General features: G+C 36.5%; 1 protein-coding gene across 2 annotated transcripts in view; it reads right to left on the bottom strand.

Moving 5' to 3' along the window:
- Window positions 1–24274, bottom strand: part of Rbm46 (RNA binding motif protein 46) — a 29949-nt gene extending 5675 nt beyond the window's left edge. For both annotated transcript variants that reach the window (XM_052180291.1, XM_052180292.1), the window contains exons 1-3: window positions 24124–24274; window positions 22884–23351; window positions 21598–22380 (exon numbers count right to left, since the gene is read on the bottom strand). In XM_052180291.1, coding sequence (XP_052036251.1) covers window positions 21598–22380; window positions 22884–23351; window positions 24124–24274 — 1402 coding nt within the window. The remainder of the gene's footprint in view (window positions 1–21597; window positions 22381–22883; window positions 23352–24123) is intronic.
- Window positions 24275–26966: the final 2692 nt, after the last annotated feature.

The raw sequence follows: 26966 nt of genomic DNA, 5'->3' as shown, positions 1-26966 counted from the left end.
AAGTAGAGCAGCAGACTGCACTGCATAGAAGGAGACAGCAAACTGAAGAGAACTGAACTGACAGCGCCTTCATGCCAGTTAGGAATAAGGACATTTTGTGATGTGATAAAGCGCTTCCATGATAAGGAAATCACTCCTCTCTGAATAAAGGCAGTATCAGGCAGACTTAAAATTCCCTATAATTTTTCATTTGCAGTATCTGGCATTCAATAAAAACTAATAATACTAGAAAATAAACTAGATCACCTAAAGCCAACAGGTATAGCAGTCAACAAAAACAGATCTCTAGATAGTTAGACAATACATTTTCAAACCTGGATGTAAAAATATTTATGTCTTGACAGTGGCACAAAAACTCACATGTAAAAAAAGTGAAAAAATACTGGACCCAGAAATAACCTCATTAACAGAGGTGCTTCCTAGTGTGTATCTGAGGAAAGACGGGTGAAGAAAAACTGAAAATCTATGTCATAGTATAAAACTAAACTTCTTCCATTACATATTCAAATATGTAATGCAGCTGAAATGTCTAAACTAGGGGAAACATGTCAAGATATAGGGATAGCAAGTGACTTTCTAAATAGCTTGGGACAGAATAGCCAAAACCGTCAAGTGAGGACTGAAGTTGAGATAGCCAGCACACACACATCAAAGCCGGAAAGGATGTAATCCCAGAGCTCAGAAACAGAAGACAGGATCCTCAGGACAAACTGGCAGAGCAAGAAGACAGAGTGGAGAACAAGAGGCCCTGCCTTAGAAAATAAAGTAGAGACAATTGAGGAAGACACCAGATATCAACCTCTGGCCTCCACATGCACACACAAGCACACACACACCAGTGAAAATATACATACACACATGCAGAGCACACATGCAAATATACTAATAAAAATAAATGACAACTAAAAAATAGCTATACCTGATTTGCTCAAGAATTTGAAGATTAAAAATTTAAAGGTTGTAGAAGCTGGAAATACTAAATTGAGATAGGTATAATGACCCAGATCTGTAATCCCAGCTTGAAGGAGACAGACTAGGCTACGCAGCAAAGCATGATCAAAAAAAAAAGTAAATAAAGTCAAATATATTTCCAAAGCTGAAAAATCTAAATCAATGTTTCTTATCTACATGCTAAGAAATAAATACACAGACTAAATTTACAACAGGGTGGATAGTACTGAAGTATCAGATGTTAAGTAGAATGAATCAAGCAAAGGAGAAATGGAGAAATGTTAGTGTTTGAAGAAAGTACTAGACATTAATAAGAAAGGTAATAAAACCTATTAATGTAACAACAATAATCTTTCAAATACCAAGTATATAAAACACAAAGCTGAAATGATTTTATCAGAATATTTTCAGATGGAAATTTTACTTTCAAGGTTTAAAAACAAAATTGATTACTGTCGCCTGGTTCATCATATGATAGCACTAAGATGACAAAATGTGTACACTTAGTTTACATGAACAAATAGCTAGTAAAAAATAAAAAGCAGAAACACTGAAGAAACATCATCTCCCATTTACATAAAAAATGTTCATAATATATAATTGTGACAAAATACAAAATCACAGATTGTAAAAGATTTTCAAAGCTAGACAACACATAAAGTAAGATCCCAAGTCCTTTCTGCCACCCATCGTCCCTGACCACTGAGTCCTCAAATCTACCTGCAATGCCTGATGGACCGCCATTATCTCACAACCTCTCTGCCCACCTTCATTAGGCCTGCTGATCCATAGCCACACAGCCCACAATTGCCCATCAGAGGCCTGTAACACCAGTATCATCATGATTAGACTCCCTCCCAATACCTACTACAACAGGAGCATCCAGGGACTGAAGCCATCCAGATGGCTAAAGACCCTCAAAAGAACAAAATCAACAAAAGCCAGGGCAGTGTGACACCATCAGAGCACAGCTACCCTACTACAGCACTCCCTGGATATCCTAACGCAACCAAAGCTCAAGAAATGACCTTAAAGTCAGTCTTATAAAGATGATACAGGCTTTTAAAGAAGAAATGAATAAATCTCTGAAAGAAATAACAGCAAAATAAAGAGGTGAAGAAAATAAATAAAACCATTCAAGCTCTGAAGATGGAAATAGAAGCAATACAGGAAAACACAAACTGAGGAAACCTTGAGATGGAAAACCTAGGGAACAACAGATGCAAGCATTACCAACAGAATACGAGAGACAAAAGACAAAAGGAATCTCAGGCATAGAAGATAAAAAAATGATACATCAGTCAAAGAAACTGTTTAATCTACCAATATCCTGACACAAAACATCCAGGAAATCTGGGATACCATGAAAAGACCTAATCTAAGAATAATAGGAAAAACAGAAGGTGAAGAGTCCCAGCTTCAAGAACCAGAAAATATTCTCAACAAAATCATAGAAGAAAAATTTCCCAACCTAAAGAAAGAGATGCCTATAAACATACAAGAAGCATACAGAACAGTAACTACACTGGACCAAAAAAGAAAATCCTCCCACCATACAATAATCTAAACACAAAATCTATAGAACAAAGAAAGATTAAAGTGGCAAGATAAAAAGGTCAGATAACATACAAAGGCAGCCCTATCAGAATTACACCCTAAATTCTCAACAGAGACTAAAAGCTAGAAGGGCCTGGAAAGATATCTTGCAAACTCTAGAAAACCACAGATGCCAACCTAAATTACTATACCCAGAAAAACTCTCAACTATCATAGATAAATTACAGTATTTCAAGGCAAATTCAAGTTCAAACAATATGCACAAATCCAGCCCTATGAAAAATACTAGAAGGAGAACTCCAACTCAAAGAGTGTAACTATATCCAAAAAAATCAACAATAATTCCATGCCAGCAAAAACAAGGGAAACACACACAAATATAAACACAAACATTAACACAAACACACACACACACACATCCCACCACCACCACCAACAACAAAACTACATATCTCTTTAAATCAATGGACTCAATTCCCCAATAAAAAGACACAGGTTAACAGCATGGATACAAAAACAGGACCCATCACTCTGCTTCATATAAAAAAACACACCTTAGCACTAAAGATAGACATTGACCTCAGAGTAAAGGGCTAGAAAAAACGTTTTCCAAGAAAACAAACCCAAGAAGCAAGCTAAAGTAGCCATTTTAATATCTAATAAGAGAGTTTCAACCAAAATTAATTAAAAGAGATAGGGAAAGACATTTCATACTCAAAGAAAAAAATCTACCAAGATGATATCTCAATTCTGAACATCTCTGCCCCAAACACAAAGGCACTGACATTTGTAACAGAAATATTGTTAAAGATTAAGTTGCATATTGATTCCCACACATGAATCAAGGGAGACTTCAACACCCCATTCTTACCAAATGACATGTCATCCAGGCAAATGGACCTAGCAGACATCTATAGAATATTCACCCAAATACAAAAGAATATGCTTTCTTCTCTGCCCCTCATGGATCCTTCTCCAAAATTGACCATATAGTTGGTCATGAAGAAATCCTCAACAAATACAAGAAAATAATTATTTCTAGACAGATACCACTTACCAAAGTTAAATCAAGATGGGGTAAAACATTTAAACAGTCCTACAACTGTTAAGGAAATAAAAGTAGACATTAAATGTAAACCAAAAAAACTTCAGGACCAGATGCTTTTAGTGCAGATATTCAAAGAAGAGCTAATACCAATACACTTCAATTCCACAAAACAGAAACAGAAAGAACATGCCAAATCTGTTCTAAGAAGCCAGTTACCCTGATAGCTAAATCAAGGACTCAACAAGGAGAATTTCAGACCAATTTCTCTGATGAACATTGATAAAAAACTATCAATAAAATACTCACAGAACACATTAAAAACATTATTCACCATGATTAAGTAGGCTTCATCCCAATGATGCAGGGATGGTTCAATATATAAAAATCCATCAACATAATCCACCATATAAACAAATTGAAAGAAAACAAACCATATGATCATCTCCTTAGATGCTGAAAAAAACCTTTGACAAAATCCAACAACCCTTCAAGTTTAGTCTTAGAGAAACCAGGAATGCCTAAACATACCTAAACATACTTGGACATAATAAAAACAATATACAGTAAGCTGTGGGACTGTGAAAGGCAGCCTGTTTTCTGAACGAGCTAGGTTTAAACCTCAGAGCCCCACCAGCTAATGCTGGAAGGGACAGAAGATCAGTTTGCCATGCTCTCAGACACCAGGCTACTGACAGGAGGCCCATAATTCTGTGGCCCTCAGTCATGTAGGGCAATGCCCCAAGCTCCTGGTATTCTATCTGGACTCCACCCCCACAGTTACCTGGAAATAGCCAGGTAGGCCTGGCCCACTATAAAAGAGGCTGCTTGGTTATAAAATCAACTCAAGCAAATCAGTAGCCTTCCTATACTCAAAGGATAAGCAGGCTGAGAAAGAAATTAGGGAAATGACCCCCTTCACAATAGCCACAAACAGTATAAAGTACCTTGGGGTGACTCTTACCAAACATGTAAAAGATCTGTATGACAAGAACTTCAAGACTCTGAAGAAGGAAATGGAAGAAGACCTCAAAAAATGAAAAAATCTCCCATGCTCATGGATCGGCAGGATTAATATAGTTAAAATGGCCATTTTGCCAAAAGCAATATACAGATTCAATGCAATACCCATCAAAATCCCAATTCAATTCTTCATAGAGTTAAAGAGCAATTCTCAAATTCATCTGGAATACCAAAAACCCGAGGATAGCCAAAACTATTCTCAACGACAAAAGAAATTCTGGGGGAATCAGTATCCCTGACCACAGAGCAACAGTGTTAAAAACTGCATGGTATTGGTACAGTGACAGGCAGGAGGATCAATAGAATAGGATTGAAGATCCAGAAATGAACCCACACACCTATGGCCACTTGATCCTCGACAAAGGGGCTGAAAACATCCAGTGGAAGAAAGATAGCCTTTTCAACAAATGGTGCTGGTTCAACTGGAAGTCAGCATGCAGAAGAATGAGAATTGATCCATCCTTGTCTCCTTGTACTAAGCTCAACTCCAAATGGATCAAGGACCTCCACATAAAGCCAGACACTCTGAAGCTAACAGGAAAAGAAATTGGGGAAGACCCTGGAGGACATCAGTACAGGGGGAAAGTTCCTGAACAGAACACCAATAGCGTATGCTCTAAGAGCAAGAATTGACAAATGGGACCTCATAAAATTACAAAGTTTCTGTAAGGCAAAGAACACCATTAAAAGGACAATTCGGCAGCCAACAAATTGAGAAAAGATCTTCACCAACCCTACATCAGATAGAAGGCTAATATCCAATATATACAAAGAACTCAAAAAGTTAGACCCCAGAAAACCAAATAACCCTATTAAAAAATGGGGTACAGAGCTAAACAAAGAATTTTCACCGGAAGAAATTCAAATGGCTGAGAAGCATCTTAAAAAATGCTCAACTTCATTAGTCATTAGGGAAATGCAAATCAAAACAATCTTGAGATTTCACCTTACACCAGTCAGAATGGCTAAGATTAAAAATTCAGGAGACAGCAGGTGTTGGTGAGGATGTGGAGAAAGAGGAACACTCCTCCACTGCTGGTGGGGTTGAAAATTGGTACAACCACTCTGGAAATCAGTCTGGTGGTTCCTCAGAAAACTGGGCATGTCACTTCCAGAAGATCCGGCTATACCACTCCTGGGCATATACCCAGAGGATTCCCCAGAATGTAATAAGGATACGTGCTCCACTATGTTCATAGCAGCCCTATTTATAATAGCCAGAAGCTGGAAAGAACCCAGGTATCCCTCAACAGAAGAATGGATGCAAAAAAATGTGGTATATCTACACAATGGAGTACTATTCAGCCATTAGAAACAATGAATTCATGAAATTCTTAGACAAATGGATGGAGCTGGAAGACATCATACTAAGTGAGGTAACCCAGTCTCAAAAGATCAATCATGGTATGCACTCACTAATAAGTGGATAAGCCTAGAAAACGGGAATACCCAAAACATAATCCACACATCAAATGAGGTACAAAAAGAGCAGAGGAGTGGCCCCTGGTTCTGGAAAGACTCAGTGTAGCAGTATAGGGCAAAACCAGAACAGGGAAGTGGGAAGGGGTAGATGGGTGAACAGGGGGAGGGAAGGGGGTTTATGTGACTTTGGGGGAATGGGGGGGGCCAGAAAAGGGGAAATCATTTTGAAATGTAAATAAAAAATATATCGAATAAAAAAAAGGAGGCTACTTGCCCCTCCTCCTCTCTCTTATTCTTGCTCTCTTGCCCCTTGCTCCCCCTGTATACCTATTCCATTCCCCAACTCTTTTCACATGGCCAGCCTTTACTTTACACTCATCACAACTCTCCACCAACAACAAAAGCTGTAAAGCCATGGACTGCCTCTCCAGCAGGGAAACCTCTCTGTGCTTCCAGCCACTGGTCACCACCAAGCCAAGGACACTCATCCTCTAGAGAACCAGCCAGAGCTCCTCCTTTCCCTCTTTCCCCTTCAGTCCCGGGCTAGATCCAGCCTGGTGGGCCCCACTCTGTTCTCAGCTCCTGCCTAAAATCCAGCTGTGTCTGCGGTGTCCAATAGGTATCCAAGAGGTGTCCATGAGGCCCTGGGATCCATGAGCTTGGCCATGCCAGCTCCCCAGGAGCTGCATCTCTCCAGCCAGATGTAGGCCATCGCTTTTAACCCACAGTATGCCAATAGCCAACATCAAATAAAATGGAGAGGAACAAAGCAATTCAATTAAAATCAGTATAAGAAAAGTAAAAGGTATAAGAAAAGGCTTCCACTCTCTATTCAATACCTATTCAATAGAAGTTCAACTTAAAGTTCTAGCCAGAACAATAAGACAACTAAAGGAGATCAAGGAGATGCAAATTGGAAAGGAAGAAGTTAAAGCATTGCTATTTTTGGATGACATGATAATGAACATAAGACCCCAAAAATTCTACCAGAGAACTCCAACAGGAGATAAACATCCAACAGGAGATAAACACCTTCAGCAAAGTGCTGGATACAAAATTAACTCAAAGAAATCAGTAGCCCTTCTTAATACAAATCATGAAAGGGATGAGAAAGAAATTAGGGAAACAATACCAACCAACAAATAATTCAAAATATCCTGGTATAACCAAGCAAGTGGAAGATTTGTATGACAGGAACTTCAAGTCCCTGGAGAAGGAAATTGAGGAAGGTATGAGGAGATAGAAAGATCTCCCATGCTCATGGATTGGTAAGATTAACATAGTGAAAATGGCCATCTGACCAAAAGCAATCTATAGATTCAATGCAATTCCCATCAAACTTCCACACAATTTTTATAGACTTTGAAAGAACCATTCTCAACTTCATATGAAACAACAACAACAAAAAAAATCCAGGATATCAAAACAATCTAAAACAATAAAAGAACTTCAGAGGGGATCACCATCCCTGACCTCAAGCTGTGTCATAGAGCAATAGTAATAAAAACTGGTATTGGTATAGAAACAGACCCATTGATCAGTGGAATAGAATCAAAGACCCAGAAATAAACCCACACACCCATGGACACTTGACTTTTGATAAAGAAGCCAAAAAACATACAATGGAAAAAAGAAAGTATCTTCAACAAATTGTGCTAACTGGATGTTTATGTGTAGAAGAATGTAAGTAGATCCCTATCACCCTGAACAAAATTCAAGTCCAAGTGGATCAAGGACAACAACATAAAGCCAGATTCACTAAATCTCAGAAGAGAAAGTAAGAAATACCCTCAAATGCATTGGTACAGGAGATAATTACCTGAATAGAACACCAGTGGCTCAGGCTTTAAGATCAACAATTAACAAAAGGACCTTATGAAACTGAAAAGCTTCTGTAAGGCAAAGAACACTGTAATTAGGACAAAATGGCAGCTTACAGATTGAGAAAAGATCTTTACCAACCATGCATGTAACAGAGGGCTAATATCCAGAATTTATAAAGAACTCAACAAACACCAACAATCTAAATAATCCAATTTAAAAATAAGGTAAAGAGCTAAACAGAATTCTCAAAAGGCTGAAAAACATTTAAAGAAATTAAAGAAATGTTCAAATTCCCTAGTCATTAGAGAAGTACAAACAAAACAACTCTGAGACCCCATCTTATACGGGTCAGAATGGCTAAGATCAAAAACCCAAGTGACAGCACATGCTGGCAAGGATGTGTAGAAAAGAGAACACTCCTCCATTGCTGATGGAAAATTTATACAACCACTTTGGAAGTCAATTTGGTGGTTTCTAAGAAAACTGGAAATAGTTCTACCTCAAGATCCAGGTATACATAACTCATGGGCATATACCCAAAAGATGCCCTACTATACCTATACCACAGGGCCACAGGCTTAACTATGTTTATAGCAGCTTTATTTGTAATAGTCAAAAACTGGAAACAACTTAGATGTTCCTCAACTGAACAATGGATAAAGAAATATGGTACATAAACACAATGGAATACTATTCAGTTATCAAAAACAAAGATACCATGAATTTTGCAGAAAAATGCACTGGAACTTGATAGTATCATCTTGAATAAGGTAATCCAGCACTAAAAGGACATGGTATATACTCACTTATAATAAGTGGCTATTAGCCATAAAATTCAGGATACTCATGCTACACTCTACAAGCACAAAGAAGGTAAACAGGAAGAATGGCCCAAGCAAGAATGCTTGAGTCTCACTTAGAATGGGGGATAAAATAGTAGGAGGCAGATGGCGGGAAGGAACTGGGTGGGAGAGGGGATGAAAGGGGTAATGGTGGGGGAGGTTCAGGTTCAGGTGTAGGGAGAGACAGGGAAGATGGTCAAATGGTCATGAAAATGAACTCTGCAGCTGACAGGATTTGGGGCAGTGAGAGGCAACTCAAGGATGTACCAGAGGCCTATGAATAAGGGAGGGTCTCATGAATCAATAGGGTCGACTAGTCTGGCCTAAGTGGGAGAAGAAGCGCCTAACCCAGGATAGACTTGATGTGGGGAGACACTGGGGAGATGCATTCTCTTAGAGAAGGGAAGGAGAATGGAAGAGGGACTGTGGGAGAGCAGAACCAGGAGTGGGGACTAGGACTGGGATGGAAAGTAAATAATTATAAAGAGAGATCTCAACTATAAAAGTTATTTAAACTCTAATGGCTATTTTCCATGTAGGTATGGAATGGAAACACTATACAGAAACCACTTTCTCTACATAACACCCTTTATATCTACTCAACTGGAGTTTTATAGTTTGGTTTACTTCTGTAATTTCAATGAGAAAACTACTGGAATTTAAATTTAAATCTCCATGAATTACAACTATGCTTTTAGCATAAAAAAGATAATGACAAGTCTTATATTATCATTTAAAGGAAGACCAAAAACTATGGAGTATCTCAATTTAGTGTCAAGTAGTAGACTATGATTTACATGTGTACTAGTCCAATCTAAATCACAGTTTATTGGGGTCATTTCTTACTTGAAAGTAGCAATTGTTAATGAGTGTATTCTGAAAAATATTTTAAAGAGTTTTTCAGTTACCAAAAGACTAGTGAAAAGAAAAGGAATGTCAAAAATTTGAGAGTGGAAGAAATAACAGTCAAAAGCAGGAACTGGACCTGTACTTTGTAGAATCAGAATCACTAAATGTGTTACTTTTAATTTTGTGTTATGTAACAGAAAGATAAACTTAGTAGAAATATTACTACTAATATTAGAATCTTATCTCTGGTTTTGTTCCTCTAGAGTTCAAGCACAAATTTATATATATATATATATATATATATATATCATACACACACTCTCTCACACAGACAGTATACAAGAAGCTCTCAATTATTTCTTCAGTTTAAACAAATGTTAATGTTGTTAATATCCCAATTATATTTAGTTGCTTTCTATTATAATAAAGAGTATGATCTAAAGCAACTTGGGAAGAAAAGGGTTAATTTCAGCTTATAGTATCAATCACAGTCCATCATGAAGGGAAGTCAGGAAAAGAACTCACAAGGCAGAAACAGAGAAGCAGGAACTGAGACAAGACCACAGAGGAATGCTGCTTATTGACTTGCTCTTCAAAGTTTGTTCAGCCTATTTCTCATATAGCTAAGGACCACCTGTCCAGGGATGGCACTACACAGTGGGCTCATCCCTCCTTCAGTAATCATTTATCAAGAAGTGTCCCTGGGAAGTGCCCACTGGCTAATGAAATGGAAGCATTTTCTCAATTGAGGTTCCCTCTTCCCAAATAACCCCAGCTTGTGTCAATTTGACCAAAATAAAAATAAAAAAAAAAATAAATAAAAACCTAAGCACACATGCACACACATGCTGCATGCACACAGCCAGGCTCACACACATTTATTATAAATTACATACTAAATGACTATATTACTCTAGACCGCATTTGTTGACCTATCCAAAACATGTTTTCTGAGATGCTTTAAAAACTATTAAAACCATAATCCCGCATTCATCCATTACACAAATTATATATGTCCATTTTATATTTAATATATACTATCTAAACCCTTATGTCTCAATATGTGTTCAAGATTGCTAATAACTAAAACATCCATTTTATGATCATTTTGAAAATTATATCCTTATAAAATTTCTACTTCAATGGAATATATACACCTTACCCAGTACTAACCACAACTCACAATCATTCATAATTTAAATATTCCTGTGTCTGCCTACGATATCATGGTTATTTCTTTTCCAATTCTTTCTTCTTTCTACCAAAGCACAACCAAAAATTTATTTTCTTCAGACTCTTTTAATCCTGTAACATATGTATCACTTTAAATTATTTGAAAAGCACTACTACAAAGGAGTAATAAATGACACAGCATTCACCTATACCAGGAAAGGAATAGAAACAACCAATTGTCCATGCACAGAATTTGACTTTATAAACCTTTATGGACCAAAACTGTTTAATAGTAAACAGGAAGGCATGATACTTCATGACTATAAATCTAACACTCAGAAGTAGAGGCAGGAAGATTACAAGTTTGAGGCTAGCCTGGGATACAAAATGAGTTTAAAGGCCAGCATGAACTGTACAGCAAGACCATGTTAAAAAAAAAATACACTGCCTAATAGTAAATAAAGAGCAACATAAAATTCCTACATTAAACTGTAGCCTAATATTATAATACAGAACTTTAAACACCAAGGCTAGCTTGTAATCAAAGTATTCTTAAAATGTCCCAACATACAATGATTCACTTTGGATTGAGTCAAATGTCCTAAGCCCACGGTGGTGGTGTGAGTAAGAATGGCCCTATAGGCTCATAGCTTGGAATGCTCAGTTACCATGGAGTGGAACTATTTGAAAGGATTAGGAGGTATGGCTTTGTTGAAAGAAGTTTGTATCTGAGAGTAAGTTTTGAGTTTTTCAAAGGCCCACAACAGTCTCAAGTGTTTTCTCTGCCTCCGCCAGTAGATTAGAAAGGAGCTCTCAGCTACTTCTGCGTGCTGCCATGCTCTCCACCATGGTAAGAATGCACTAAATCTCTAAAACCGAAGGCAAGCCTCAAATTAAATGCTTTCATTTATAAGAGTTGTCCTGGTCACAAGTGTCTCTTCATAGCAATAGAACAGTGATATAGCAGAAGTTTCTTGCAAGGAGTGGTGTATTGCTCAGAAAGGCCTATCATGCTGTTTGTTAGAGGAATATGGAAGACCTTGGAATTTTGGAGTGGATGCTTTAAATGGGGCTTAAGGGGCCATCCTAGTAACAAGATGAGAGACAGTCCTGAGAGAAACTTGAACTGTGGGAGCCCAGTTAAAGAAGTTTCAGAGGGGAAGATTATTAGTAAGTGGACTAGAGACCATTCTTGTGATATTTTTGCAAAGAATATATCTACTTTTGCCCTTGTACTAAAAACTTGCCTGAGGCATAATAGAAGCATTTTGGATTAATGGCTTTGGCAGAGAGATTTCAAGATAGCCTACTACTGACTGTTATCACTCAGTTATTAGAGGTCACTCCTATACATGTTTATAATGAACAGGAGCAAACTGGACAAAGAGAGGTACAAAATGTACAGTTTGAGGAGAAAGGGAGCACCAGAAAGTGTAACACATAAGACAGGAATTCCAGTGCTCACGGAGATAATACTGATAGTAAATGGAACAAAGTGTCCCTGGGCCAGACTCTGCCCAGCTAAGCTACCAACTAGTAATAAGGGATTAAAGACAAGCATAAGCAGTGAAAGAATACAGCAACAGAGAGCTGATGCAAAAGTAATTGAACAAAGAGGCCAAGCTCCAGACCAAGCAAACAGCAGAGCTTGAAAGCTTTGTCCATGAGATTCTGAACTTAAGAGTTAAGAATACAAGAAAATGGAAAGATAAATAAAAATTAATTGATTAATTAATTAATTACAACAAAAATACAAGACAAGGATTGTAGAAATCCCCCCTCTAGTGTGCACATGTGCCTGTGTACATACAGATGAGCCAAACTAGATCTTTTGGAGCTGTTACAGGTGCTTCTTATGACTGCACAAACACTCTTTTAAGATCTGAGCCATCTCTCCATCACCTGACAAGACTAAAAATGAGAAACGTAACAGATATCTACCTACACAGTATTTCAGAACGAGAACTAAGAACAAGTATACTAAGCGTATCACAAGCAAAAAAAAAAAAAAAACGACAGAGGAAGATCTTTTTATATGAAAAACCCCTATGAACTAGGAGTGCTTTAGAGAACATATATAATCATATTTTTGCTTAAGACTCTCCTCTTTCCCATTAAATTTTAAAGAAAAACATATTTTCCCCATGTTCTGGAATCATCACTGTGTTCATACATGTTACACCTAAATTTCATACAATGAAATCCATCAATTTTTTTCCTCCCTAGGTAAGATCCCATTAAGTTCACAGACATTTCTCTGCTCTAATTTCTAATTTTGTAATATATTGCAAATTTTTAGTGCCATACACAATTCCAATCCTGTCTACTATAGGTTCATAATGACTCACCTGAACCTTGAAAATTCTGTGTTCCCAATTTTTAATAAATCTAGTAAGTAAAGAAATTGATCCCTCTTCAATATCTGCCCCAAAAAAGGAATTGAGGTGAGTAGAAGGAAGGGAAGCTATCCACATATATGATACATATGCCAGCTGTATAACATTCATGGTTTTAATAGTTTGTACCAGTGAACAAGCAGAGGTGAATATGTACTGCTAAAATAAATAAGAAAAAATAAGCTAACAGGCTCACATACTTACAATAATCTACAAGCAAAACAGAATTATCAAAAAATTGTTAAAAGAAATATATATAACACACTTAAAATATGATAAAGGACAATCAAAACTATAAGATAAGAAAAGTAAAAATAACAATGGAACAGCTCCTATAGTTAAAAAAAGCTAGAATTCGCTACCCTGGATTTACTTTTGTTTTGTTTTGTTTTGTTTTTGCTAATTAATGGTTAGTTGTCAACTACTGTTGTTTCTTCCCCAAAAACTATGTATTTCTTAAAATGTTATTTGCTTTCAATTATCATTAAGTATTGACCTGCATGTGTGTGCCATGTGCCTAGTGCCTGGACAGGGCAGAAGGGAACTGATCTCCTGGGACTGGAGAGACAGATGGCTGAGCCTCTATGGAGGAAACGAACCCAGGTCCTCTGCAAAACTAGTATTTCTCCACTGAGAGAGCACCCAAGTCCCAAGTTACATTATTTTAAACACACAACAAAAGGCTGGTTCCATGAACAATTACCAACTAGGCAATATAATTACAACAGTTAATCTTTTGCAATAACTGTGAGCCTACACACTTTTTCTGGGCAGCAGAGAACTGTGCAGTAGACAGGATTACTAAGAATGGGGGCTACAACTAAGCTATATACCCAGCCCCAGTCTAATGAGTGATTTTAAGAATTTAATTTTTCAAGTTATGTGTATATGCACAGACTTTCAAGGTGCAATGACCTTGAAAGTCAAGAAGGTGATGAGGGATCCCTTGGACTTGCTGTAAGTCGCCTGACAAGGGTTCTGAGGTTAACACCCTGGAAGCCTCTGGAGAGCAGCAAGCACTCTCACTCCGAGCCATCTCTCCTGCTGCCATCCTACACACTTTCTCATCTAAATTACAGAGAGAATTGTATGCAAATCATTATATTATCGGTGTGTTATCAATACAAGGAGTACTGAGTCAAATCAATACATAATATGTTATAGTTACCCAGCAAATTATTTCCACAAAATGTGAACTACAGCTTATATAAAAATCCAGTGCAATTGTTAAGAGTGCAAGTATCACTTTCTAGGTGACAAAAGCTCACATGTAATTAAAACAAGTCTACCCAACAATTACACTTAAAGAGCATTTCCTGGTAAACACAACTCTACATCTATAGACAAGCCTGTCACTCTTGAAGTAGTGCTGACAGAGCTTGGATAGAAAGCACCTCTACAGAGCGGATGAGCTCTAGGACTGATGGTACACTACACACTAGCTATTAGGACTCCATCTGATTCTAAACAAATTTCTATAAGCAAAGGTATATTGAATAATTTTAGAATATTAGAAGCACAAAATGATTACGTTCATATTCCTGACATTTTGGGGGTAAAGGCAAAAGGACCAGATATTTAAAGCCAACCTTAACTAAATAGCGGTTGGAGGCAAGCTGGCACTTCATAAACTCTTTCTCAACAAGAAGAAAAAAAAAATCTTGTTAGTAAAAACCCTTACTGTGGACATCTGTCTCTAGTAACTAGTCCATTGACATTATATTGCCTCAACATAAACTGTTTCTGCATATTAAATAATAAGTAAGCAGAAATGACAGCCTGAAGAAAGCTATTTTTCATGCCTAATACTAGTATGTGAGGCACAATATCAAAAAGAAAACAAAGGAGCTTAAAATAAAAGTAACATTTTTTAAAAAACCCCTCATTTTAAAGCTCCTTAAATCATGAATTTTTGGAGACATCATGTGGCAGAACTATGAATTGCTGTTGGTATCCACCATGCTTTGTAATCTATTTGAATATTTAATATGACGGAAAATTTTAAACTATTGTATCAGCTAAATGGCAAAATTAGAAAATCAATGATCAATACAAAGGTAACTACTGTTGAAAATAAATATATTAAAGCAATAATTTTAGAAATGTTAGACAGATGTTGGAGGCACAGAGGTCTTGTGTATACAGACAATAAGGACTAGGGGGAAACAGAAATGGTACCTGCTATTTGCCCAGAAGGCTGCGAGTGGGCATGGTTTACAGTTTAGTGACATTTGCACTGTCTGTATGGTCAGCATCCTCACCCAGATCCTTATTATCTGTAATTTTGCTTATAAATTAAGTTAGCTTAATCTTTTATGATATTATTTCTTAGTATCTTTGCATGGTGTGTGTACAGTGTGTGTGTGTGTGTGTGTGTGTGTCTGTCTGTCTGTCTGCAACCACCATGGCCATAAGAATAACTGACTGTAGGAGGCAAGAAGGTGGTTCTGTTCAAAACTTTGCCAATTTATAGAACCTATCTTTTTGGAAGATGTCACATGTAAAAGATGTCACACATTTCACAGAATTTCAATTATGTGTATATTAGGTCTGTACATATTATTGCAGTGACCTTGAAAGTCAGAATAAAGTCTTAAACTTTACTGTGCAGACAGGACTGAATTCATTATCACCAGGGAAATTTTCACCTAAAATAAACTACTCTGGGTCAGACTCCTGAAGTTTTAGTCAATACAAGTTACTTAGTCATTCTGAACTATTCTGAATGTTTATTCTGATGGCCATGGTGGTTACACACACACACACACACACACACTGTACGAAGATACTAAGAAATTACACCATAAAAGATTAAGCTAATTTAATTTATAAGCAAAATCACAGGAAACCACTTTAAGCAGTTAATAAATATAACTACACAATAAATTAGCCCTGACATACTTTAATACTAGTTTTCTATATATTGTTACAAAAATGTTTCTAAACTTCTACATAATTGTTTTATAATCTTGGTTTGACTATAATTTACAGGAAGTTGGGCAGTGGGGGTACACACCTTTAATCCAAGCACTTGGGAAGCAGAGGTAGGTAGATCTTTGTGAGTTCAACACTAGCCTAGTCTACAGAACAGCCAGGGCTACAAAGAAGGCCTTTCTCAGATAGATAAGACAGACAGATGGACGGGCAGATGGATGGTCAAATAGACAGAAAGACAGGGGGACAGGCAGTTGGGAAGCCAGGCCAGGTTGGTGGAAATTTCAGAGTGGTAAATAACCAAAAGGCTGCACCGTCACAAATGAGTTGGATGACTAACTCGCTTTTTCATACTGTTATTCAGCTATGAAAAAAATGACTCACATACAAGCAAGCATACAAGAGGCAAAGGCAGGAAGATTTCCATGAGTCTGAAGCAAGCCTGGTCTACATAGTATGTTCCAGGTCAGCCAGAGGTACACAGTTGAGACCCTATCTTTAAAAAAGAAAAAGAGGCATGCAAAAGCTTTGAATTGAATAGAGAAATAATACACCGATAAAGGGCTAACTCTTAGGAAAATAAAGCTCCTGATTTTAAGTTATCAGAACCCAAATATGTATGGTGGCAGATATAAATATACTTGTTTTTCTGCACAGATATTTGAAAGTGCCCTTTAATAACTTAAATAAAACTATAAATTTGTGAGATAAAAAGAATCCTTAGAAATCCAGGTATGGTGGCACACTCCTTTAATCCAAGGACTCTGGAGAGGCAGAAGTATCTCTTGTGAATTTCAGACCCGTCTGGTCTTCATATCAAGTTTTAGGCTAACAAGAGCTACAGAGTCTTAAAAAAACTTCTGAGAGCCCATCAAATAACCCTGACATTTTGAAGTCTAAACGCCACATCACTCATACCATATCTATATTCAGTGTTGACGCTGGGTGAAACTACAGGAGTTTTGTGCTTTGGTTCTAGTCCTCCATAAAGCTGCTTCATTCATATTAACTGCAGAGCATTTGTGGCCCACTAATTAAAATAAGTGCTATCAAGGTAAGAATTGTGATGATTAAGGTCCCTCAAAAAACTAGTCCCTCTTTAAGGGCCAAAGACACATAGTTGAGTTAATGGAATTTTGGTCTTATCATTTGGTCATGTGAAAATGAATTGTGTAAAATGTTAAAACTGATGGCTGCTTCTCATTTAACAAGGTGAATTTTAAAGCAAATTCAACTATTTTATTCTTTTAAGTATCAACTTGAGATAGTATGAAAGATCTCTACTTAAATCTAGGAGTATATTCTGAAAGAATTTTCCTTTATTTACAATGACAGCTTCCACTGTATTATAACCATTATTTTTATATTTAGCTTAAATATATCTATTAGAATTACTTTTAATAAAAACTAATTTCAAAACAATTTATTGACAAATTCTCTAAGTCTAAAAGCCTGCATATGTTTTATACTTTGCCCATCAATCTGGAAATAATAGCTCATGAGAAAAAAAGCACCAATTATCTTTCAGGTCAAAACTTACAATAGTAATACTTTTTCCTCAGCATCTAACTAAAGTTTTGTGGCATAGAATATTTTCAAAATTCTATCCAACAATATAAAATATTTATAAAATTCCATTCAACAATTAGAAAAATAATAAACCCTATGTGTCTCTTCAAATCAGATACAAGATACATTACATATCAGACCAAACGTTAAGTCTAGAACCTAATCTATAGCCTGCATTTGACCCATTAAATTCACTGACTTCAGGAGGCTGAACCAGATACAAATTAGAAATTTGTAGAAACTTTTGTTAATTTGTAGAATTCTACAAATTAGAATTAGCTAGACAAATTCCTTGTGCAGAAGAAAAGGCAAGTATATACTGTAAACTGTTTCAAAAATAAAAACGAAGGAAAGTTCAAGTAATTGATGTCACATCTCTGAATTGTCTCAAGTCTTAAAATCTTCCAGAGATCACCAAAACAAACCTTCCCAGAGATACCTCAAGAATCTTTCCAGCAGAGAATCTCAACCTGTTTTTAAAAACATCAAGTGGTCACACAAGAAATCAAATCTGCCCCTGGTGTCAGAAAGCACCAACCACTGAAACAAGGGGCCACACTGGCCTGGAGGGAGTGGTTAGTACACTGCCTCGAAGGTCATTCAGAGCAACACGTATGAAGCCTCTCTGTCCTTCCTCTCCTTTTCTAGCAAAAAACAGAAACAAAAACAAAACAAAAATAATCAAACAAACAAAAAAAAACCCATTTAAGTGTGAACAGAGTCACACTTAGAAAGAACTGATAGTCAATTATCTCACATGTCTCCACTGACCAAATGTTAAGATTAGAACCTAATCTATAGCCTGCATTTGACCCATTAAATTCACTGACTTCAGGAGGCTGAACCAGAAAGAAATCAAGTTTAAAGGCTAGTATGAACCAATACAGCAAGTTCCTATCTCAGAAACCCACATACATAAATAGGTAAACTTACAAAATATATCCTTATTTTACATGAGATGAAATTTAAGTATTTTTAATTTTTAAAAGTAAGCATCGTATTTTTAATAAGTAAATGAATGCTATCCCACTGGTGAGGGAGGTGAGAAAAGTTCTGATATGCACATAGTTCTAACTTTAAAGTGAGAATAAAAGTTAGCGATTAATCCTCCCCCAACCCCAATTTGGCCCTCTTTCTACCAAAGGTATTTTCATCAGAAGAGAGCTTGCTTTTGTTAAAACAAAACCTATATTTTTAACTGCTAAGGTTCTTCCAATCAAGTCACTTGAAGTGAATAGCATGGCTTCTAATACTCATTTAGATGTCTACTATCCCTAAAGACCTGAATTGATTTTGTTTTTGTTTCAAAACAATTGGTCATTTAAACACATAACATCATTTATTCCTATACAAGCTTTCAAACTTGAAAAAATGGAGACAGCAAGTCCAAGATTATATGGGAACTATATGTATATTAACAGCACATCCTTGAAGAGATGGAAAATGAACAGTTAAATGATTGATTATATCACATACAAGATTGCCAAATCTCACCTGGTCAGACTGGGTTTAGCTTGGTGGTAAATAGATAGTTTAGCGATGTCATGTTAAAAACCCACCAAGATAAAACTGGATAATGATGACTGAAAAAAAACCCACCAAATTGGCAAGTTTAAAGGAATATCAAAACAAATTCTAAGAAAAATTAATATAGCCAAAGAAAATAAAGTAACTCATACTATCTACAAAATTAAAATTTCTGAAGTGCTTTTTAAAAATAAAGTCAAAATGTATTGATATATTAAAACCTCTACCTGAGTCACTCTTAAGAATCAGTAATAACCGCTCAAACCTCAAGAAAGTAAAAAGTAGTGCTTGGTAGACTGAGAAGAAGAGTATGAGGCACACTTCACCCACTATCACCTCCTAGAGCACATCGCTGCCACCAACTAGCCTCAGCTGGGGTATAACCCTTCACCTTTTACCTAAGGAAAAGCCGTGCTAGGCAGAAAGGCCCCGCCCTGTAAGCACTGCCATTAAGGACCCAGCATTACTAAAGGAAGAGCAGCAAGACCACTGTAACTTAACTTCCACTTGGTACACAGCACCTCCTGTCTACATACATTTCCTGACCCTGCTTGAAGATCTTTAAAGGCCTTACATACGCTTTCTGACCAAAGCTTCCTGGATTCCTGATCTAGATTTTCCACTTCCATTCTCAAGCATGCCTTGCTTGCCTGAACAGAATTGTCAACAGCCTCCATTTAGACTCTAGTCACGCACAGTAGTATTGTTGTACTGTGTTCCCTGTTTACACCCTCAGACCTGGTTACTGTGCCCCAATAAGCTCTAGGGTTTACAATAATTTTTTGAAAGCCTGATGATTTAACATAGCATTCATCTGCTAAAGCTACATCTCAGTCCAATTTTTAAAATAAATACTAATCATGTTCTATCAAATCCTCTCCCTTAACAGAAACAAGAAAAAAATACATAAAATACAAACTTCCATTTTTTTAACTAAAAGTTCTGATACAACACTAATAAAATCCAAACTATGTGATTTAAGCAATCTACATGCACACTATAGCAGGGGTCTAATCTGTGGCATGTGGAATGCATATACATCAGGGTTGCTATGAATATAGCCAAACATAAAACTGTAAATGTACTCTAAACCGTTGAGATCTATCTTGAAAATGTTTCTCAATTGTGCAGCTCTCAAGTGTAAACATTGTGTATGACAATACTGTCAAATGTGAAAGGTTGGACACATCTGCCAGAGTACTGGCTAATTTTATGTCAACCTGACACAAACTAGACTCATTAAGGAAAAATGACTCTCAGTTGAGAAACTGTCCCACCAAACTGGCCTGTGGGCAAGCTTATGGCAAATTTTCTTAATATGATTGCTGTGAGAGGGCTCACCTAACTGTGGATAGTGCCACACCTGGGCTGGCAGCCGTAGGTGCTGTAAGAAAGCAAACTGAACAAGCCATGCAGACAGAGCCAATAAACACCATTCCTTCAAGTCCTCTTGCCTCCTGATTCCTATACTGACTTCTTTAATGATAGACTGCATTATGGAAGTGTAAGCTATATAAACCTTTCCCTTCCAGATTGCTTTTGGTTATGATATTTTATCAGAGCAATAAAAACCATAACCACACAACTATTTTATCACTAAACAAATTAGGAATACTCTATCTTTTTTTTAGATCAGTAATAGTGAAATATAACCATATGATTAAATTTTTAAAAATCTCCAGAGGGGAGTTAAAAGGCTATTAAAGAGCTTCTGATTCCATGACTCTGTGTGAAATCTTATCCTTATGAGGCAACTGGATGGGCAAACTCTTGTCTATTTAAAAATATGCTATAAATTTAATAATAATTAGGACAACCCTAAAGGGTTATAATGGGTTTTTCTTTAGAGTATCAAGCAAGCATATTTTATACATCCTAATTCTCAAGCCATCCCACCAACATGTATGAACATGCAGTTGTTTAAAAACATGTACTTTGAAGAAAATTGGCATCAATATCTCTTAATGATGCTTTTGCCATTCATGAGTCATAACTACAAATTTCCAGATTGGTGAGCATAAAGTTATGTCTACACATTACCCGCATCAAACAGCTAAGATTTTGTGAATCTCTAGCCCTTTCCATCAAAAAACTCATTGTGTAGACTTCACCAAAGATGTAAGGACAGAATTTAAAACTGTCCTTAATTAAAATTTGTAAAATAACAAATTCTGTAACATATATCAGACTTTTTATCAAATAAGGATTAGCCATTAAAAATAAAATAATGAAAGAGCCTAAACCTTATAACCAAAACTAAACTTCTTTCTAAGTAGTACTTAAAAAGCAATATTAGGAAAATTACACAGGAGCCAAGTCTCAGGAAAATTATGAGTTTTGAACTTGTGGTCCCTCTGCTCTGGTCTCAGAGAACTGAAATAAAATCTGAAGACTCTCCATGAATGTTCAGAGTTCTAATCAAGGACTGTCTATCTATCTACCTCAGTATTCTCTAACCCAACACATCAAATACTTCTAAACTTACCCAAATGAAGCAGTGTAAACTGAGCTGCCAGTTCCTTGGCATCCTCCAGCGTTGTGCAGAGCTTATCTGGCATGAAGTAACTCTGGGATCCATTTGCAATCGCAGGAATAACTATCTTATACACCAACAGTACTTTTCCATCCTGACTGGTTGTTGAATATAAATAATATTCTGGTGGTGCCCAATTATTTTTGTTGCAGTAATAATCCAAATGCATCACTGCAGAATTAAAATGATTGGATTTTAAAGAATACATACTAATTGGGGTAAGCTTTGTTCCAGGAAAAAAAGGATAAGTACATCTTTCAATCTCAGGGGGGCTTGGACTATGCTGACCATTGAGACGCGTGGGGAGAGTTGGTGGCTTGCCTAGACTTTTGGAGTGACTCTCTTCCTTGTTAGCATACACAAGTAGGTTTTCAGAATTGGGGCTGATCTGGCCATTAAGATGTTGTCGCCAAGTATTTTCCTTATTTACTGGCTTTGCCAGGGTTACCTCAATACTGGCTCCATCAATGCATTTTCCATTCATAACAGACATAGCAGCCACTGCATCTTCTCGGTTGAAAAAGTGAACAAATGCATAATCTCTAAGTTTCTTTACTCGTTCCACGGCACCAGGCTTGAATTTATTGAATTCTGCCTTAATTGTTTCCTCTGTAGTTGAGATCATTAGATTTCTTACATAGAGAACTTTAACTCTCTGCATGGTTTCCTCATCAACTTCTTTCTCTGGATCAGCCCAATCTACCTGTATGGTGTGGCCCCAGAGTTGAAATGTTCCTGAAAAAAAATTGCATCAATTAATTTGACGGTAACTAGAGCCAAGAATACAAGTCTAAAGAGCGGCATATAATAATTTCTCCAAGTAAACAGAAACTCCAAGATATATTAATAAATCTGATTAACCACTTGTGCCTATTCACACCAAAGTTTTTATTAAAGCAAATCTAATCAGAACTTAAGACAGACTTTAAGAATTGGTAAGACAAGACTTTAAAGATTAAATAATGCTCTCTGGATTTTTACTAAACATAATTAACAAAGTTATATACACATTAAAGTGTCAAAGTATAGACACATTCAGTAATTAACAAATGTAATTCATTTTGCAGGAACAATTTCTTGTACCATATAGTCATTTAATTTAATTCCTCAACTAAACAATTCTTTATTCCTTTTCATGTGGCAAGCTATAGCTTACTAATAATGTTCTAAACGTTACTGATGCTTTTTCTGATTAATAGTGATATTAATATGCCCCTCCTTTGGGAGGCAGACCTTACCTGGAATCAGCTTTCTCCTTGCCATAGCCGCAGCTCTGTGGGACTCATACTCAACAAAGGCAAAACCACGGTTCTTGGTTTTGTCAGTTGCACTTGGATAGACAATCACATCTACAACACCTTCTGTAACCTTCTTCATTTCATCCAAAATTTCTTCCTTTTTCTTTTCTTTGGGAATTGCTCCAATAAATAATCTGCAATTATCCAAGCTTACACACACACCAATAAACTTCCCTGGTCGAATCTCATAATTGTTAAGAATCCTGATGGCTAATTGGGCTTCTTCTTTAGTAGTATACATGACAAAAGCATAACCTCTATTTTCACCACTAAATTCCATCATCAGTCGAAATTCATATATCTTCCCAGCTCTTTCAAATACAGGAACCAATTCATCTTCATACATATCACGAGGTATTTTTCCAACAAAAACTTCACAACCTCTAGGGGGAGGTGGACCTTCCCAACCTGAAAAATGAGATTAAACACAACTAAAAAATAAATTCTACAAAGCTATATTCATAACTTAATCACTTACTCACCCAACAAATTGTCTACAAACAGTATTCTAAGTATTGAAGTACAAACCAAATGAAGTGCCTTCTCTTTGGAAGCTTACTGTAACAAAACTTTAAGAGACAATGTAAATGATAAAATTCTGTGAGAAAAAAACAGCTAATAAGAGGTGTTACTATTAGTAAAATAGGTAAATCTCTGAACACAAAGTTTATGCAATGACCTAAGTGAAACAAAGAGTTTAAGTACATTGATTATCAAAGAGAGGAGAAATCAAGAGAAAACTACAATACAGATGCCTTCCTGCCTAAGTGTACTACATGGAGGGGAACAGCAGCGTGGGATGCAGCAACTGAGGAAACTAGAAGGCAGAATTCTGAGTCATCATTTTGAGAGTCTGAGCAAAGGGAATGCATTCTTAGAATGGTAAGGTACCACGCCTATTTGAATCTGGCTATAAAAGTACTATGCCTCTACTCACTGCTCCTTCAAATCCCCCCCCCATGACTTTTCCCCAATGCTCTGAATCATGATTTATTTCTCAATCCAAACCAAGTAATTTCTCAAACACTTCTTAAATAAGAGCAACATTTTAAATAAATACATTATCTCTTTTAAAACCATACATTCTGGCTGGGACTGGTTGGGATGCTTGTGGGGATTACACCTCATCTAAATGAGTACATCAAAGACTTCATTTAAACATGTATAAGCAATTCCCCACCTGGAGGCGGACCACCAAATTTCCTTTGCCCATTTTCTTGGACCATGTTGTAGCCAGTCTTTTCCATCAGAGCCAGCAATGCAGCTTCATTCTGAGTGCCAGTGCGTACTTTACTGCATCCATTTGTTCCCTCAGTGTTTTCTTCATTCATGGCTGCAATTCCTAAAACAAAGACAAATAACTGTAAGCTCACAGCACAGCTCCGGGAGTCTAGGGAGCATTTCTTTGGATTGCATGAAGTCAGACAGTTGTGGCTAACAGGTATGGTAACTAACCTTCACTACTACTCTTTAAGGTCTGCCAAAGCAGTTTCTAGCTTCACTATAACAAAAACTAGAAAACTGTTTTTCAAGTTATCTTCTATTAATTAGTACCATTAGGTAATCTAAGTAGGAGAAAGGAAGGAAAAGGAAAACAGAATGAAGAATGAGAAATCAAAAGTGAGAGTTAGGTAAAAAGAAACCCACAATGCAGCAAAATACACTTCCGTCAATAAATCCAAGGTTACCACCAATCTACACAGCCAGGATTTTAAATAATTCTGTCATATGGGCCAACTTTATCTTTTCTGTGAGTACAAATACCACACTTGTCAGATACACATGACCTTCATGTTCTCAGCAATCTTCAAGAGTTTCAACAATTACCAGAAACAAAGCCTTCATGTCTGCCCATTTGTATCTACCAGAAGTTACCCAAGTGAATACAAACACATAATTACCAGTTACCTGAGAAGAAACAGCATCTAATGTGACATCCGATTTGCCTCAGCTTAAGAGACTTTTATTAACTGGATGAATAGGAACATTCTTCAGCGACCTATATGAAATGTATACATGCATGTGTAGGATTTCACATGTGGTGCTGAGCATGCTCATGTAAATCTATGGATATGGAAACTGATAATCAACCTCGGGTGTGACTCCTCTGTCACTGGAATTATAAGTATATGTCACCATGTCCAGTTTTTTGTTTTTGTTTTTTCTTTAAACGAGGATCAAACGTGGGTCCTCATACTTACATAACAAGTACTTTTCCAACTGACTTAACTCCCTACTATATTTTACTTTCTAAAATTACCATATTTGTATTTCCTAATGATCAACATTGTAGTTGTCTCTCACACAGTATTATTATAAATAATTACAAAACTTAAAATCATATTATGGAGAGTATACTAAAAATTTTTTGGCTGCAAATATAATTTTCCTAATTATAAAATGGTAACCAGGCCACTATTGGTATAGCATTGTTAGAATTCCATTTAGTCCTTGGCCACCTGGCCATGACCAATCTTGTGAAATCTTAGAAGCTAAGCAGAGTTGTGCCTGGTTAGTATTTTAAGATGAAAGAAATAAAAATTTTAAGCCAGTACACTTCAATTTAAGCCTTTCTTCCTATACAACTTTGATGACTTCATTTACACATTATTCATTTAAACAGACCTACAAACAGAAGTTCTCACAAGACTTCTTTTTTAGACAGGGTTTCTCTGTATAGGCCTGGCCATCCTGGAAGGAGGTCATTCTGTAGACCAGACTGGCCTCAAACTCAGAAATCTGTCTACATCTACCTCCCAAGTGCTGGGATTAAAGGCTTGTGCCATCACTACCCAGCAAGTCTTTTTTTTTTAAGGTGGACTAACACAGTATGTAAAAGGGCTACTACAAATTTCCATAAGGATCAAATAAGTGCCTTGGTAAATATTAGAATGGCTGTGCATTTATCTTTTAGGTGCTCATAGTGTTGACATAGGTTGCACTATTTTTCTGAAACAACTTTCATTTCTCAAAGTGGTATAGGTGTGATACAACAAATACAAACTCAGAAACTGACTGCAAGCACTGGAGCACAGGTTCACAGTGGGTTCTGGAGAGGATGGGACTGGAGAGGATGTCACCAGTTTGCTCTAGACCAGAAGTCACATTATATATACTGCATATCAGATATTTATAATTCATTAATAGTAGCAAAATTACAGTTTCAAAGTAGCAACAAAACAATTTTATGGTTGGAGTCACTACATCATGAGGATTACATGTTGGAGTCACAGCATTAGGAAGGTTGAAAACCACTGGTCTAGAGAAACAGCGACTGTCATCCAGTACTACAGAGGTAAGCATGGATCTATAGCAAGATGGCTTGGGTTCATAACCTTTCTTTGCACTAACTAGCTATATAATAGAGTAAATTATTAGTTATACTGTACCTCAGTTTCTTCATCTGTAATATGCTGATAACCCTTTATTCACACAAATATTTTATGAAGATTAAAAGGAAATGTTTGACAAAATCAGCTGATGACTAAGTAAAAGGAGTAGGACTCTTTCTTGTCTTAAAACAATTATTCAGAAATTCTAATCTTATGCATATATTGGAATAATTCTTATCAACACATATATGCAAATAACTATGGAAACCAGTTATTTAGTTTATCTTTACAATAACTGGCTTCAAAGCAAAACTGCAATGCTAGATAAACAGGCAAAGAATAATAATGTTTACTTTTGTATGTTTATTATAAATGCAAAGGTATTAATAAGTATCTATAATCCCTACAACTAATAAAAGCTATATGTCTTTATAAGAAAAAGAAAGAAAGAAGGAAGGAACGAATGAACGAGGAAGGAAGGAAGGAAGAAATCCAACACAACTCTACTGTCCAAGACCCCAGAGCCAATTCAAAACCAGGTCACCTTGATCTCAGATTCTCACCCTTGCCAAGAAAATTATTCTAACATACAATATCTTGTGTACTGAATAATAGAAGTCACTGAGTACCAACTGTGTCCCTTATTTCTGGTATATAACAGTAAATTATCACCAAAACCTCTTGTAGCTTA

Source organism: Apodemus sylvaticus, chromosome 4 (genome assembly GCF_947179515.1).
Source record: "Apodemus sylvaticus chromosome 4, mApoSyl1.1, whole genome shotgun sequence".
Lineage (NCBI taxonomy): Eukaryota > Metazoa > Chordata > Mammalia > Rodentia > Muridae > Apodemus > Apodemus sylvaticus.
Note: the sequence above shows the minus strand (reverse complement) of the source record. Positions and strands in the feature narration are given on the sequence as shown.